Here is an 18,646-nt window from a genome sequence, read left to right on the forward strand (position 1 = left end):
TTTTAACATACTGACCTGGAACTTTTACAAGTTCATTTAATTATCGGTTAAATCCGGGGACTATCGGTATCTCAATTAATTTCAAAATTCCAAAATTCGAGTACGATGAGTGATCTCAGCTATAACTGACAATACTATAATCGTCTATTACAGCAACACAGTTGCTCTGAAATACGCACGTGTTTTGTTATTCGTTAATTATTCTTTCTTATCAATATATATACCATCTAAATTGTTATTGAATTATCGTCTCGGATGTCATGTGGTAGCTTGTTCGCCTACAATGGGTTCTTACCCTAGACGGGTCAAACAAAAGACTTTAACATTAGTATATGTGTATTCTCCGCTATGGACGTGACATATATATTAAGCATCCTAAATAACATATCTTATATTAGACTAAACAATGAAAGACTTACTTGTTTCATCTGATAATAGTACTCCGGTCTTTCCTACAAAAGAAAATTAAAAATGTACTGTATAATAGAGAAAAAAACCAAAGTGAATAAAATTTGTTTTTAAATTAAATCATACCAGAAATCTACGTATAGTGTGTCAAATGCTATCATTCTTCATAATTTTTTTATGAGATATCATTAGAAAAAATTGGCCTTGCATTCATTTCTAATTATCACTCTAGTTAAATGAAGTAGGTGCAATCATTACTTATTCATGACACCAAGGTGGTTACTAACTTTGCCTTCTTTAACATAACCAAATATTAAAAAGGAACCAGAACGTACATAAAAATCTTATAAGAAGAGATGAATTGAAAATGCAAGAAGTAGATAGTGAGATAGTTTACATTGCGGTTTACCATTCAAAACTACAATGATAAGGAAAACATACCCCAGACAGCATTTTTTGGTCTAAAAGAGTAACCATGGTTGGCCACAGATGTTCTATCATCCTGTAATATGTTGGTGTCATCATTTTGTCATGCAGGGTCTTTAGATTAACTGACATGTACCCAATTAGTTTATCAACGGACTGAAGAAAACAAATATAACTGTTACAATAAAAGGTTGGCATTAGCAAATTTTGTGTTTGTTTCAAAGACAACTTGACAAATGAATATATATAATTATCATAATCAGTTTTAAAACCTCCAGTTGCTGAAACTGCAGAAATAAGACATTAAATAATGTTTTTTCAAAGTATGATTTGTATGACATCTTGCTTAGTTTTATTACAAAATTAAGGTTCATTGTATGAATTTATCATATCAGCAAAATTATATTTTATGTATAAAGTAGATTATTTTGAAATGAATGATTTATAAACTTACAGATGCCTTTTCTGGTCTCTTTCTTGTAAATATATCCATATAAGCGGCCATGTCTACTTTCATTTTCTCCGTAATCTGCGTCAGTAACAGGGAACTTTTCATAATTATCTCCTTGTTTGTGGTACTAAGAAGTCGTGCAAGAGTCGAGTGAGCTTGTGTTCCTATACGATCATTCTCGTGTGTTGAAGAGATTCTTGATACCACAGTTTCCCATTCCAATAATTGTGGTAGTTCATTTAAGTATTGACGAACGTGTTCTATATTGTTGAGTGTTATACAGAGCTGAAACAGATAACTCAACAAATGAAACATTACAATGTTTATTAGGATGTGTCCTTGTTTTAAAAGTTCTCGTAGATTAGACAATGGAAACATCCTATAGAGAACCTTGCAACACTAACTCAAAAGAAAGAAATTCTGAAAGAAATAGACATGTATCTATTATTTACAAACTTTGACCTATGGATTTAAATATTCCTTTGATATCTATTGCCTCTTTTTTTTTTTACAAAAACCATGGCTTAAATGATCGCCATTTTGAAATGCGATACTGTTAAAAAAGTGGTGTACGTGAAAAACTCACTTTCTCAATATGGTGAAAAAGAACCAGGGTCATCGTATTTTGCATGTCAGACGCGCATTTCATCTACAACATACTCACTGAAACTCTCTATTCAAACAGGTTTTAACTCCAAATAAAGAAAAATATTGCGTATTGCAATTTACAAAAGGTCTTACAAAAAAATCTCATTTTCTATACCGCTTAGAGTATACATAAAAGAAATTTCCATTGTGACGTCATCTGTTAGAACTTACCCTGTCAGTGACATTAAATGTTTTTTCTTCATCATCATAGTAACAATTTCTCTCTAAAATGTTTTGTATCTTCTGCACATACAGTCTTGCACCATCACAAATTAACTGCAAATACAAGGTTATACTGATACACAGGATGGTTAAGGGGGGGGGGGGGTTGCTTGCGAGAAGCCAGTGTGTTGTTTTAAAGATTATTTTGCTGACATACGTTTATATTCGTGTTTATTTAAAACAAAGGTGACAAGTTCCACTGCAAAAAGTCCTCTCCCTTTCTGTGTGAAGAGAAAATTTGTATACTTAAGTATGCCAATAAAACTACCATACGGGCGTTTTGTCCTCATAGGACTTATCAGTAATGCTCAAGTCAAAAGCGATTGACATTGATATTTAATTAAAATGTCATGGACAAATTGAAATAACCGAACTCCCAAGTGATTTCAAAAAGATGGAAGCCCACAAAAAAGGACAAAAGCTATATCGACCATACATGTATCAGCCGACTGAAACACAACTGTCAACTTGTTGAGTATAAACACTAACGGAAGACAAATAAAAAGTAACATAACTTACATCAGTTATTTTTGTGACACCCATTAACGATGAGTCAGGATCATGGAAATCAATAGCCTTCCATTCTTCTGTTATCTAGAAATACATTGGTTTACTATTAAAAAGAGCAGTTCCAGATACATGTATTATTAACAGTTATCAAATCTCTCAATTTCTTTACTTATATGACACAATGTACCATAGAAAAAAAAATGGTGATGACAAAATACTTGTGATAAAAATATCGACAAAAGTTTCACGAATTAAATATTGCAATTTTATGACTTTTAAGAATTACCTTTGAAATCTACTTAATCCGGTATTTTATAACAATAAACATTGTTTATCAATTGATATAAATAGTTTGGTCCACAGTCTTACCTTCGCAAAACAGGCAAGAACATCCACAGAGGAATTTGAAAATTTACACCGTGATGTTACAAGAACAACCTATCAACAGAAAAAGAGAAATAAATCATGTTTTTTTATTTGCTTTATAGATAAAGTAATATGAAATTAAAGTAGATTAATGTTTAAATTTGAAAACTAATGAAGAATTGCAAATAAAGGCAACAGTAGTATACCGCTGTTCAAAACTCGTAAATCTATGGACAAAAAACAAAATCGGGGTAACAAACTAAAACTGAGGGAAACGCATTAAATATAAGAGGAGAACAACACAACATTAAAATGTAACACACACAGAAACGGACTAAGCATTAGACAAAACCCGATGAGAATAACAAATATAACATCAAAGCCAAATACATGAATTTGGGATAGAAAAGTACCGTGACACGTCTCATAGTAATGTGACTTCACAATAAAATATAAGAGAAAACAAACAACACAACGTAGAAATGCTACACACACAGAAACGAACTATAATATAACAATGGCCATTTTCCTGACTTGGTACAGGACATTTTTAAAGAACAAAATGGTGGGTTGAACCTGGTTTTGTGGCATGCCAAATGGCAATGTTAAATATAACATTAAAATGACAACATAATATTACAGGACTACAATACAAGTAAAAAGGAGAACGTATTAGGCAAAGAAACACATGAATAATAGATAACAAAAGGCATCAGGTTTAAAATTCAATACGCCAAAAATCCGCCTCGTCCACACAAGACTTACCAGTGACGCCCAGATATAAAAGTTCGAAAGTCAAAAAATGGTACAAAATTGTACAGCACTGAGGATCAAAAGATGAAAAAGGTTGTGCCAAATACGGCTAGATTTTCTGCTTGTGATAAGAACATCCTTATTATTTAGAACAATTCATGCTATTGCAAACAGTAAATTTTATCAAATGAATATAAAAAATATACATGAAAAAACTGAAGTCTTAACTAATTACAGAAAACAAAACCCGAATACATAATACAAAGACCAAAAAATACAGAAAATAGACACACCCGAAAACGAGTTGCTTAATAACAGTTAACTATATATTCATATTAGCCATAACAGAAAAATGAACGTCATCCTTAAAGAAATGTGAATGTGTTCATCTCTAAGCTATAAAATATGGTAAATATTGTAATTACCTTGCTTACGGAATTGTATTTGCCAAACTAGCAACTGATGAATTAAAATATTATTTTGAGGAAATTGTTGTGTTGTAATGTTGTTTGTTCTTTTTTCCTGTAATATTTCAGAAGAGAAGCAGAGAATAAAATAGTTTGAGTATAATCTTACATCCTTATCTATCTCCAACGCCTTCTCTATCCGAGTCATACACTCTGTTCTAAATGTCTGAATCCAGAAAACAAGGGTCTCTTGAAACCATTGTTGATAGTTTGATATTGCTAGTCTGAAAACGTCTCTGAAATCACATTGAAATACAATTAAAATAGATTATAATTTCTAATTAAAACCATGTGAAAGTGAATTGAGAAAGTTTAAATTATCAAGCTTCATATCAAATTTAAAACACGTATCCACGATATTCCAAACTCATGCAAGAGATGATATTCCAATTGAAATGCCAGCGTAAATAAAGGCAACAGTAGTTCAAAAGTCATAAATGGATTGAGAGAAAACAAATCCTGGTAACAAACTAAATCCGAGGGAAACAAATCAACTATAAGAGGAAAACAACGAAACATTAGAAACACTGAAGTGTAAAGAAAAACTAACAACAATAACATCCTACTACATTTCAAAATTAATGAAAGTAATTTCAGTTTTTATAATGTTTTATAAAGTTTATATAAATATAGTTTTATAAAAAAAAAATCTGTGGTATTTTCTCTGTACTTGACAGAATAGCTTTGACTTTCTAATGACACCAACGTCTTTCCTGTCGTTTTGTTTCTGTATTTGATACAATCGTCAACGTATTAAAGGTATCAAAATATTATAAAAACATATATAAGAAATATTATATACCTCCTACTGATATTATCCCGTGTTATGTTATAAAACTTTCTCACAAGGAAGTAGATTCTAAGAGCGAGCTTGCTGCTTTCGGTTATGTTTACTGAAAACTTGTGATATCTTCTTTGGTATTTGTCCAACTCTATCATCAGTTCTCTGGTTTTTGTACTTATCTGTAAAATGTTAAAACAAAATACATTGTTTTGTACATAATAACGAATTTTGTAGTTATCATTGCATCAGAAACATTAGGTTTAGCAAGACCGGTAAAATCGACAGGGAAAGCTTCTGCTGATATGCATGCAGAATCTATCATACGAATGGCCACTCAATCGAAATGTAACAATTGAAAATGAGGCATCGTCGATAAATAGAAAAAAATTAATGAACAAATATCGTCATTTGTCTTTTGGCATTGTAAATGTACACAATGGATCAACCACCACCAGTATTCAGATAAATGTTATACGTTTTATTTCGAGGCTGAGGAATATTTACTTGAAAACAGAAATATATGAAAGGACAACAGAAATGAGCAATAAACCACACAGCACAAGAGATCACATAAACCACCAAGCTATAAAGACCTCATTTTTTTTTTAAACCTATAAAAACACATGATCTAAATAATTACTTCAAAAATTATTAAGATCTGTCACCGAAATAAAACTTTACACGAATATGTTTGAATTTTAAAGCAAGCAACTCACGTTTTTCTCAGCTGATAAGGATACTATTCGGTAAAAGTTGATGCCTATCGAGTTGTAAAAGGTTCTTACAACTCCCATCGGGTAGCAATGTGATGACAAATTATCAACTATTTCTCCAAGAATATTTAATTCAGGAATTACCGGGTCCTTTACCAAGTCATGCATAGATATGGTTTCTACTTTGTTATGGGTATAGGTGTCAACATCACTCTACAAAATTTAAATTGATAATTATTACATGACTTATTCTGTTAAACATTGCAATTTCGATCTGCAAACATGTTTTGGCAATGATAGAAAATCTTTCACGTTTAATCATTTACAATTAGAATACACATTTAAGCTCGTGCATAAACATTATAAGAGCAAATCTAACATTGTAATACTTTTCAATCCTGAAAACATCATGGACACATTTGCTGAATTGATTCTAAACATGAGCACATTGGTAAGATAATAATATAAGTATTTTAGATTCCCTAATGTTCAAAAGATAAACAAAAATACATACAAACAAATGCATGCAAAGAAAAAGTGAAATATGAAACGGCCTTTATCAAATGGCAATAGCAATGTCAAAACTCAAACACATCATACGAATGGAAATCAACTGTCATATTATGGACTTGGTACAGTCATTCCTGAGAAATCAATGTGTGGTTATTAAAATACAATGGTCCTTACCTGAAGTTTATGCAGAAGTAAATGTGCTAAATCTTTATGTGGAGAACTCTTTGATTCCCATAAATCCAATTCTAACAACTGTACTGTCACACTACAATTAATAAGTTACATTAAGATTTAAAAACCTACAAAGTAAAATAAAAAAAAACAACTCTGAGGAAAATTCAAAACGGAAAATCCGTAATCATATGTCACATTAATTAACGTTAATTTTAATCATTGTATTAACCAAGAAAGATTTATTTCACGTCATTAAGCCTAGCACTTAGCGTGTTTTGAGTTTTGATAACATGTACCTCAGAACCACGTTAAATTGGAGATGTTATTACCATATTGCTGAATTCTTTTTTTAAGAAATCATTCATTACCCTACTATATATACATATATGTTGTTTCAGTGTGAATGTCTTTTCGATTTTACAAAAAAAAATGATATTTGCAAAAAAGTGTCAACAGTTTACTTGGATCGTTTAATGAAATGCATACAACAGTTTTCATGTTATACTTACCCTAACTTTGCTTTAAGTAGGTTGACATTGTCAACAGAAGGTGGGAAGAGTTCTGGTAGTTCTTCTAAATGATCACTGATACACTTTATGTAACCAGCTGCTGCTTTTCTATACCAACCTATCTGTAGATAGAATAGATTTATACAACTAGTGAAGAAGTACACGTATTTTGACATCAGTTTCTAAGTCAAATATGATACATAAAGGCAACAGTAGTATACCGCTGTTCGAAATTCATCAATCGATTGAGAAAAAAACAAATTCTGGTTACAAACTACAACTGAGGGAAACACATCAAATATAAGAGAACTACGACACAACAGAAATACAACATTCAAATGAAACACACAGAGAAACAAACTATAGTAAGATAACAATGGCCGTATTCCTGACTTGGTGCAGGACATTTAAAGAAACATGGTGGGATGAACCTGGTTTTGTGGCATGCCAAACCTCAAGCTTTTATGGCAATGTTAAATATAACATTAAGACATAATTATAAATAAGACAAAGCTTTGCTTATCAAAAGCTGGTGATGTCAGAGAGAAAAGCATGTCACAAATAATTCAACTCTGTTATACCATTTCATTTTTAATTTTTTATCCAGATCAATTTTTAAATCATAAATCGAAATAATTATGACTGTTTTGAACCAGGAAAGGTTAAAAAATAAAATCATAAAAGTACCTCAGCATCTGTTAATGGCATTTTTTGTGTTGCTGTTGATATGTTGAACTGCTTCGTGACCCAGGTCATTTGTAATTCTTGTATATGTTTTACAAGAGCATGTTGTGTATGGCTTAAATTGTCATTTTCAGTTGTCCATTCTAACAAAATGATCACATGACTGAAAGAAAACAACACCAAATAACTTATTTTTGATTTATGAAGAAAATTTAAATATGCTTAAATATAATAATGAATAAACAACATAAAATAGTTGAAACTATGACCGGGTTTGTAGTAAGATGAGCAAAGCTACAGGTGCCAAATGTGGAGCAGGATCTGCTAATCCTTCAGGAGCACCGGAGATCACCCCCAATTTTTGAGGGGGTTTGTGTTGCTTAGTTATTAGATATCTATGTTGTGTCATGTGTACTTTTGTTTGTCTTTTCCATTTTTTGGCATGGCGTTGTCAGTTTTTTTTATCTAGGAGTTTGACTACCCCTCTTTTATTTTTCGACCCTCTTTTATAAATTGTGACTTGGATGGAGATTTGTCTCATTGACACTCAGACACATCTTCTAATATCTTTATACATGTTTAACAAAGATTTGTAATATAAAGTATCCTTTTATTCTGGAAATAAACAATAAAAAATGCTTACATAATAGCTTGCGACAGATCTGATATCTGATGAGATGATGCAAATGTATTTAGTACTCTTCTATCCTGTGGTTGTATCTTTCCTTCCATTGGCATGTCATCTTGCTATAAATATGAATTATCCGAATAATTAAATCAGTGGAACAAACTCATCTACGATTACAATTGATACGTCATGCATGCTTTTCGACTACATAAAACTTATCGTTACTCTTGAATCAACACAATCACAATGCAAAATCAACATAGACACCGAAGAAAATGACATTAAAAACAATTAAAAAGCAAATAGTCGAATCAAGTTTTCAAATATGAATACCTATGGCTGGAAACTGAAATAGCATAAAAAGATGATTTTACAAAAGGTTGTTGAAGTTGTCAATTGCATATAAAAATATGAATAACGGAACAAATGTAAGTGTTCATTTATGACATAATATACAGTACATAAGAAGTGAGTTTTTGGTTTGTAATCATTCGGCAGCTGATAAAATATACATGATAACTTAAAAACATTTAATGAACATTTCAGAAAACTGTATCACAGATTCTTACCAAACATCTTTTAGCAGCGTAACTGTAGACTTGTTGGGCAGCTTGGTAGTAGTCGTCGATAGAAAAATACTCTTCGCTCATAATATCATCCTAAAAAATAATAATTCCAGTTTGTTAATGTCTTCAATTTGTTGAAACTTTCAGAGAATTATTGGTAGAAACGAATGCTAAAATAAGTATTTGGAATTGACATAAGCGCATTTAACTTATATTCAAAGTCGAAACGGGAGATGCTGATGTTTTTTGTCGTGTTACTTTTCACAGTCGTAGATTTTTTTATTTTTTTTTTATTTTATTGAACTACGGTTTTTATATCTTGATATCTTCCTGAAAGTCAAGTTTCCAAAATTTAGTATATAAAACACACAGCTTGTCATTTGTCATCTTGCACGTTAGAAGGTGTGGGTTTTTTTTTTCAAATTGAATGTCAAAACATAATCATTTTTCAAGATTAATTTTCCATGTTTACTATCATAAGTAAAAACTACTTACCTGTCTATGACAAAGATTGATCTTAATACGACATTTGGCAACAACAACATTTTTATTTCCACATTCTGTCACGTCAAACCATTTATCAACTCCTTGTGCAACCACATCCTAAAAACGCATCAATATCTCAAATATCATTATGATACAAAATTTAACAGAAAAATATGACAATAATATCAATGTGCATATTATATGTTTCTTGTTGTTATTGGTTATGGTAGGCGGCTTACTTATGTAGTAATTGCGCCACAAATTCACTTAACATAAATTTTATGTATATACGCTGATTCGTTTTTTTTTAGTATTGAATTTTGGCGAGTAATTGCAAAAATGTTAATAAAACTGTGACAAACATATCAGTTTCTGGTACTTGTTCAACATTCATTAAGAACACTCGAAATCTATATTTGTGTTTTGTTCTTTTGTGTTTGTTTTTATATTTAATAGCATGTTCAGATATTGCTATTTATGCCTTTCATGTTGACGTTTTTGTTACATTTATTTGCATGCTTGTGTGAATGTTTTTGTCAGTTGTGATTAATGTGTACACAAATGTAGATATTAAATTATTCTATTATATCTACTTGAGTTGCTCACTCAACTTCATTAATAAACCAAACTTAATCAACGGGTGGTTTAGCTAGCTATAAAACTTGATAAATGCATGTATCAAGCTCGGGGGAGGTATCAAGTCATAAATATGTCAGTTGCTTCCACTCTTTCCATTGATTGATAACGTTTGATGTTCTGCTTCTTTTTAAATTCACCTTGGATTTCGGAAGTAATGATACATTTGTTTTCAGTTAAATTATCAGTGTGTTACACTATTGTCATGTTATTAGGATAATGTATTATTCGTTATGTACGTCTCATTTGTAATGAGGTCAGATGTTGATGCTATGTCCAGTATTTTGTTGGTGGTTCCCGTTATCTGTTTCATAAATTTCCTGTTAACAAAACTTTGAATTTTTTCGAAACACTAAGGATTTTCTTATCCGAGGCATAGATTACCTTAGCCTCATTTGGCACAACTTTTTGGGAATTTTGGATCCTAAATGCTTTTCAACTTTATACCTGTTTGACTTTATAACTTTATTGAGATGAGCGTCACTGATGAGTCTTATGTAGACTCTCAAATATTTATCATAAACCTTGACATCTTTGATAACCATTATTAATCATTCCGACTATTTATGACCTAGTTCACATTTATGGATGCCATTTCACACTATCCCAAATGTATGACCTAATACTTAGTTAAATGAATACAATTCTAAAAAACCTAATGTATATATATATAGATGGCATAATCTTGAGTTTAATAGATATAATTCTAAAGTTACTCAAATATATATGACCTTACCTTGACATTTATTGATATCATTCCAAAGCATCCACATTTAGATTTGTCATGTTCACTAGAATGCCATATCATACGAAGCAAACTGAAAATTTAGTTCACGAGATTTTAACGAAAGAATAACACGAAACTCGTTTCTTAAATTTACACTTCGGAGTCAATGACAAGATTTTTAAGTACATAGTTACGTAGTTAAACGATAGGAATTCAGTTTTAATTATCTAATATTATATTAAGTATTCTGTCTACACCGATTTTAAAAGACTTAGTAGAACAAGATTGACTACATATGAGTTCGTACAATACTTAATTTACAGCAAGAAAAACAATATCTTTAAAGTTCCTTGAAATCTGTATTTTCTTTCAGCTGTTTCAGAGCGTGTTCAGATCAAATTTCCGTTTCAGTTCAATGGATCTCAACCTTCATACTGACCATTTTTATTTCAGAGAAGGAGTGTAAATAAACTCATCATAGTTACCTTTTAAATTTATGTTCATGATGATGTCTATCAACGTGGTGTCCCAAAGCTTCTTGTTCCACAGTTTGGTCACGGATATAAATCTTTATTTCATCAGTAAAGAAATTATCTATATTTCTGAAAAACGTTTTGAGTAATGTTGAATATATTAAGGAAAAGAAAATAGTGTTGACTAGAGTGTATAAAAATATTTTATTTTTCATTTTGATACCTGTATTTACCGATTTTCACTAAAATACGTTGATATTTAACATCAGGAAACTACTGTTGCGTTAATTTATCTTGAAAGTATTTCAAAGGTTAAACACGTATCTTTGTTCGGAATTCGCTATACGTTAGGTCCATTTTGATTTGATTTGCAGTTCAAAGTTTCATTTATTCTTTTGGTTTCAAACATACTGGCCTCAACCATCATTGGAGCGACATAAATTGTCGAAATGTGCATCTAGTGCATTAACATCAGTACCACGAATGATAGTTCATCAATAGGCAGTAAAGTCATTTTAGCGTCGATGTGTGAAATTATGTCCAAGAAAAAAGACATATAAACAACATTTGAATCACTTACAGACTGAATTCTTCATTCCACTGTGGATTCGAACAATTCTTTACAGTTAATGTTTTAGAGATATCTGCTTCATCAAATGAGCCAGAAGAATGAGTCATCCTAGGTGATAGCTTTGGCGAATTTTTTGGTGATATTTTTGGTGATTTCTTTCCATGATGAACAATTCTTGCTAGACAGTAAAAATCTCCTGTAAGAGACACAAGTTTGCAAAATGTATGGTTTGTACACTGAGAGTTCAGGATAAATTGGTATTGATTTCGCTTTTCACCTATTTTAATTTTAAAGCGATAATGATATAGACGAAATGTTTGCATATCGTTTTTAATTATAAGCCTGTGATCATTAATATAAGTTTTGTGTACCCATAATGGTCCAAACTATTTTATTTGTGCTATCAAAATTAATGTTTATATTAGTAGCTTTAAAAATTTTGGTCACTGAATAAGGTTATTTCTGAACAACACAGGTTCACTAGATTTTGTTAATGCAATCAATACAGCGTAATTGAACTTTTAATGTGTATAAAATAAATATTTAATATAAAATTGTTCTTAAAGAATTTCTAAGCATTGTATTGTAATGATATAGATGTAGTTTAAAATGAAAGATCATAGTTTTACATATTCGTAGGCACCTATGTTCGCCTTCTTTTCCTTTATCGAAAATAAATAGCATGCGAGAATAATATGGATGACATATTTCAAAAAGATGCATAGTTTATACCTTTCTTTTCACCTGACCACGCCAGGCCTTGTCCTTCAATAATAGACACTTTTACTTGGACGTGCTTTGGCTGTAAAACAATATCAATAATTATTCTTTGTATAAATGATGTAGGTATGTTCACGGTTTCTAATAAAGTATTAGCATACTGTTTTCTGATATACAGTTTCGAGAAATAAAAAGTGAAATAACAAAAATACCGAACTTCAAGGATAATTCAATACAGAATGTCTCTTATGAAATGGCAAAATGAAAAGTTCAAAAATATCAAAAGTATTGAAAACAACTGTCATATTTCGGACTTGGTACAAGCAGCCTTATGTAGTATAAACTAAATAACTTTTTTTGAAATTTACATACATACATAGGCAGTACATTTTTTGTGTATTTATATGTGTGCAATTTATAAAAAAAGTAATATTTGTATTTATTTAACATGTATGCAATATTAACGTACCCTGTGAACAAGTTCCTCTCTAATGAAATATTCGTGTTCATCTCTGTCTACTTCAAATATCTAAATATATCCAAAAGAATATTAATATATTAACATTATCAAAATCAGAAAGAAAGAAAATATGGACTTTCTTATTTGATTGATTATCAAATTATTTAAAACAATATTAGGGTGAAGTGAGTCATAATTAAAGTTTGTTTTATAATTCCATCATCATTAGGGTTTGCGAAGTAGAGAGTTGCGACCAAAAGCGCAAAATAAAGGGATAAAAACGTAAACAGATAAAAAAAAAAAAAAAACAGGCTAAAAATAAAGAATACATAATAATAGTAATAGGGTGCTTAAATATAAAGAATAGAGAATGATGGACAGAAAATATAAAAAAATGAAATAAATGACATCAAAAGATAAATACACAGTAATAATTAAAGTCCCAATTCTTAAAAAGACAATTTATTTTGCAGAAAAATGTAGTTTTTCAAATCATAACATAACTAGATCATAACTAAATAGTCAACTAATATTTATAGTGTAATCGTTTCTGCCCTACACAAGGTCGGGTTATATATGCGATTGACCTCATCAAGGTCTTTTGAATAACATTCCATATGATGATATAATAATAAACTCCCTAGCTATAAATTTATCTTTGTATAAACATTCGGAAGTCATTTAAATCTAAGGAAGCATTTAACGAAACATCGCCCATTTAATTTAAACACATTTGTGACGTTTACAAGTTATTATTAGATAAAATCTACGTCATAAGAATGTTCAACATATCTACCTCTCTTAAATGATCAATTAAATCTCCAGGTCTTAGTCCTGGGCTTTTGTCTGGTATGCCAAGTGGATGTAACAGTCCTCGTAATAAGCCACGGTAAATATTTTCATTCTGAAAGAAACATGAAATTTATCAAGACAACTACTCAATACGCAAAGTTAACAGAAATTATGACGTTTACTGAATTTCGTTCTAGATGGAAAATTTAGAGTTCAACTAACAGTCTTCACAATGAACAAACGCCTATCCTAAATTAAATCTGTGTGGACTCTCAAGTTGCTATCGAGGCGAGAAAATATGTGAACTGACACTGTTAAAGATCGACCTCTGACGACAATTTTCTCGACAAAAATCATCAAGATATATACCAATCGAGGCAATATAATACATGTATGAATATACCTAGTAACGAAAGTGACTGAAGTGGTTCCCCTTTCGTACATATTTATAGACAGTCAGTGTCGAGATTAAACTGATTTACATTACAACTTTTATTGTCGATCCAAATAGAACTAGAGTGAATGTCAAAAGACTGTACACTAAAAATCATTTCAGGCAAAGCACTTTACTTAATATAATTACAAAAACCAATATAACCAAGAAGAACCAGAAGTATAGAAAAACTCGGAAATGGAATAAGTGATATACACATCGTAGTTATAGTCAGATACAGTCGTTGATTTTAAATTATTGCCCAAGCTTAAAAGATATTCTACGAATCTGTCAGTGAAAGATCAATGCATTACAGATAATAGATTTAAAAAGATGCGGTATGAGTGCCAATGACACAACTCTCCATTTAAGTAACAATTTATGAAAGTAAACCTTTATACGTCAAAGTACGGTCTTCAACACAAAACCGTGGCTCATACCGAACAGAGACTTGTTCAGACTGACTTTAAAACGTGAATTTTCAATAGCATTTTTAAACTTGATCTAATTCATGATTTCCTTTTCTTATATCGAAATCAAAACCCATAAAACATATCAATTTTTAAAATGCACCACGAATTCTGAATCCAAATTAAATCTAGATACTATTAGAGTACTTTCATTGTATCGTAAAGATTGTTTGCAAATAAATATTTACCAGTTTCATGACTACTATAACTATACAAGTACGATGTATGTTAGTGAAAGTGTGATAAGTATAACACGTTAATTTTATAGTCCACCCTTAATATACTAGTAGCCGTGAAAAGTTTATCATAAAGTCGCCTATACTTGACAACTGACGCCCCGGAAATAAGAGAGTGGGAGGGATGGTGGGTGAACTGTTTGATCCTGATTGATTATTTTAAGGTGTACATGAAAGAAGTCAATGAAAGATTTATTAAGTAACTATCAACAAGATAGTAACCCAACATCACACGATAGCAAACAATTAACACATGTTCTGTATTTAATTTTCTTGTACATGTTATATTTAAAGATGGCAAAGGCAAATATTTTAAACACTTGTATGAGACAGTAGCATGTCATAAGTAATCTATTTTTGATACAAAGTCTCTTATGAAAAGTGTTGCTGTGTGAGAAATATTTGGTGGGTTACGACAATAGTTAATTATTTAATATAACCATAGATGTAATATGCTATAACCTAATACCATGTGAAAATGGGAGTTTTATGTGGGTATCCATGTCAAATATAATATATGTTTATAATCTCACATTAACACTATACTATTTTAGGGCTAACGTCGCGATAAACAACAACCAACCAGCATTTGTTATCAAAGAGATAACCCCAATATTCCATATCAGATGATAAATATTATGGTTTTCAGTGACATGTTTAATGAAAACAATGATTGAATGGTCTCTATTTGCTTAACATCCAGTTACAAAGATGACATGCATATTTCGGGAGGAAACAAAGAGGTGGGTGCAGCAAAGTTTTTCGAGCGAAAAGCGGCTGGGAATTCATACTGCAGATGAGGTTAATGGGTGAATATCTCCCTATCTGAAGTTTTTGAAGATTTTGCTTTCAACTTCGTACCTTTTGGTTGGTCTGTAATCATATGTGTTTCTCGATTATGTATACAATGCAGCTATACAAATATATATATATAAACGAGTCTAAATTGAAAACTACGTTCAAACCTATGATTGCGTTGGATAAAAACGGCAATTTTTATACGTGTGCATGTAAAACAAATTTCGTTGTAGAAGGGTCTAAATACAGCACAAACAACATTTTCCAAAAGACAAAGGTCGAACACCTGCTGGTCTTAAACCCTGCTGACTGTCATTGGCGATTGCCAAATAAAATTGATCACGAGATATAACAAAATGGATCTTAATATAATACTAAACAGAAAACGAAAAACTTGTGACCAAGATGTCATGCCACAAACACAAGGTGTCAATATTTTTTTGTACACCAAATCTAGATTTCGACAATATATGTCTCTTCAGTGATGTTAGGGATCGAAACGGTATTTTGAAGCCCATATAATTTACCCTCAATTTCAGATAAACTCTTGAGTTTTAAGAGTCATATAAACCGGAGGGAAAATATGATACAAGCCCAAACGAAAAAATATAAACGAGTCTAAATTGAAAACTACGTTCAAACCTATGTTTGCGTTGGATAAAAACCGCAATTTTTATACGTGTGCATGAAAAACAAATTTCGTTGTAGAAGGGTCTAAATACAGCACAAACAACATTTTCCAAAAGACAAAAAAAGTGAAAAGGTATATTTAAACAAAGCGCATTTGAATAAAAGGTCGAACAACTGATGTTCTTAAACCCTGCTGACTACCATTGGCGATTGCCAAATAAAATTGATCACGAGATGTAAAAAAATGGATCTTAATATAAATTTAATACTAAACAGAAAACGATAAACTTTGATAACTGTTTACACCACTGGGTCGATGCCACTGCTGGTGGACGTTTCGTCCCCGAGGGTATCACCAGTCCAGTAGTCAACATTTCGGTGTTGACATGAATATCAATAATGTGGTCATTTTTATAAATTTCCTGTTTACAAAACTTGAATTTTACGAAAAACTAAGGATTTTCTTATCCCAGGCATAGAATACCTTAGCCATATTTGGCACCACGTTTCGGAATTTTGGATCCTCAATGTCTTCAACTTTGTACTTGTTTGACTTTATAAATATTTTAATATGAGCGTCACTGGTGAGTCTTATGTAGACGAAACGCGCGTCTGGCGTACAAAATTATAATCCTGGTACCTTTGATAACTATTGTGACCAAGATGTCATGCCACAAACACAAGGTGTCAATATTTTTTTTGTACACCAGATCTAGATTTCGACAATATATGTCTCTTCAGTGATGTTAGGGATCGAAACGGTATTTGGAAGGCCATATAATTTATAAATATATACCATATAATATATATATTTATATATATACTATTAACTTTTATACAGAAAAAGGCTTTGAATGGAGTTTACAGAATATAAAATAATAGCACAAAATTAAACAATTGAAAAGAGAAAAATAGCAAATAGTATGACGAATAGAGAATAGTTGCGTGCAAAAGTATAGCAAAAGACTGTGGAAAATTCAACATTTATGTACAATACAGATTACAGAAATGAACTATGTACAGACAGAAAAAATCGTTTAATAAAAAAAAATCTATTCGAATAAGTTTTACGAGAATTTAACAGTAAAGACGTTATTTTCAAAGACATAATAAAATAGATATAAGAAGATGTGGTATGAGTGACAATGAGACAACTCTCTATCCAAGTCAAAATTCATAAAAGTAAACCATTATAGGTCAAGATACGGTCTTCAATTCAACACGGAGCTTAGGCTCACACCGAACAGCAAGCTATAAAGGCCCAAATATTACTAGTGTAAAACCATCCAAACGGGCTAATCTATATAAAAAACGAGAAATACTTATGAACCACACAAGCAAACGACAACTACTGAACATCAGATTCCTGACATACCTATATATCTTTATATAATATAGAAATGAAGAAGCCCCATTCAATTATGGTACCCTCAGATAAAGAATCATGGGTAGTAAATAAACTTATTCCGTTTTGCAAATAAGACTTGAGTTACATTTTTTGTAAGGCACGTTGGTCTTACTGTGCAAGTCTAAATGGCACGTGCGATAAGATTTTGAATTTTAAATCAAAAGCACACGACTGCAGAGCACTACTCCTTAAAGAAATAAAGTCAAGGAATGTTTTAAAGGGGCTGCGACATTTTGAGTGTGTGTCCGTGATAAATTGCTTGGAGTCCAAATGATGACATTCAAGTTCACACCTCTTATCAAATTGACTTTGAATTGTTGACTTTTCGAGGACTTCTTAAAATTAAACCAAGATTAGAAAATATCTAGTAAATAAAATGTATATTAAAATCTTACCGTTCGATGCTGTTTTATATATTGCGTATCATGATGTTTGATATAGTACTTATCATGATGTCTTCTATGTACATGTATTTTGAAGATTTTCCTAAAGTGTAAATTAATTTTGTGGCTAATACTCAAGTAAATAAAGACAGTGATTTGTTTGTGTTTTAAGTTTAAATACAATAATTAAAACATTTCAAATATTTCAGTTGACAGTCTAGGACGGTGTCACAGGGGAGTCTGCGTCTTTTTAATTCGAAAAAAACTTTACCTTTTCATTTTTCATTCCCATTTAAAATGACATTGTACTTATATCTTATTCCAGTATAACTTATAACCATCGTATTGTGAATTTTGTTTTATCTACAAATTTAACTGTTTGAAACGTTTGTACAATACGTTTCTTTTCTACATACGGGTATTTTACCACCCGTATCCTTACAAACGTGTACTAATGACACTTTTAACAATCAAGGTAATACACCTTTTGTAATTTTGAATTAACTTACTAAATGGATAAATGTCTACTGTGTTTACATAGGACGGTTGACTCTTGATATCTTTACATGATCTGTTATTTTATGATTTTATATTTTAATAA

General features: G+C 31.0%; 1 protein-coding gene across 3 annotated transcripts in view; it reads right to left on the reverse strand.

The window, feature by feature from the left end:
- The window catches only part of LOC143076913 (protein unc-13 homolog D-like), a 144,698-nt gene that overhangs the window by 3,124 nt on the left and 122,928 nt on the right, over positions 1–18,646 (reverse strand). For all 3 annotated transcript variants that reach the window (XM_076252807.1, XM_076252808.1, XM_076252805.1), the window contains exons 2-22: positions 13,692–13,799; positions 12,905–12,964; positions 12,448–12,517; positions 11,725–11,911; positions 11,157–11,273; positions 10,681–10,762; positions 9,318–9,425; positions 8,826–8,915; positions 8,272–8,375; positions 7,632–7,791; positions 6,945–7,066; positions 6,436–6,526; positions 5,752–5,961; positions 5,054–5,214; positions 4,361–4,487; positions 3,035–3,103; positions 2,675–2,749; positions 2,105–2,209; positions 1,289–1,570; positions 850–990; positions 420–452 (exon numbers count right to left, since the gene is read on the reverse strand). In XM_076252807.1, the coding sequence (XP_076108922.1) occupies positions 420–452; positions 850–990; positions 1,289–1,570; positions 2,105–2,209; positions 2,675–2,749; positions 3,035–3,103; positions 4,361–4,487; positions 5,054–5,214; positions 5,752–5,961; positions 6,436–6,526; positions 6,945–7,066; positions 7,632–7,791; positions 8,272–8,375; positions 8,826–8,915; positions 9,318–9,425; positions 10,681–10,762; positions 11,157–11,273; positions 11,725–11,911; positions 12,448–12,517; positions 12,905–12,964; positions 13,692–13,799 (2,502 nt within the window). The remainder of the gene's footprint in view (positions 1–419; positions 453–849; positions 991–1,288; positions 1,571–2,104; positions 2,210–2,674; positions 2,750–3,034; positions 3,104–4,360; positions 4,488–5,053; positions 5,215–5,751; positions 5,962–6,435; positions 6,527–6,944; positions 7,067–7,631; positions 7,792–8,271; positions 8,376–8,825; positions 8,916–9,317; positions 9,426–10,680; positions 10,763–11,156; positions 11,274–11,724; positions 11,912–12,447; positions 12,518–12,904; positions 12,965–13,691; positions 13,800–18,646) is intronic.

The sequence above is a fragment of the Mytilus galloprovincialis genome, chromosome 5 (genome assembly GCF_965363235.1).
Source record: "Mytilus galloprovincialis chromosome 5, xbMytGall1.hap1.1, whole genome shotgun sequence".
NCBI lineage: Eukaryota > Metazoa > Mollusca > Bivalvia > Mytilida > Mytilidae > Mytilus > Mytilus galloprovincialis.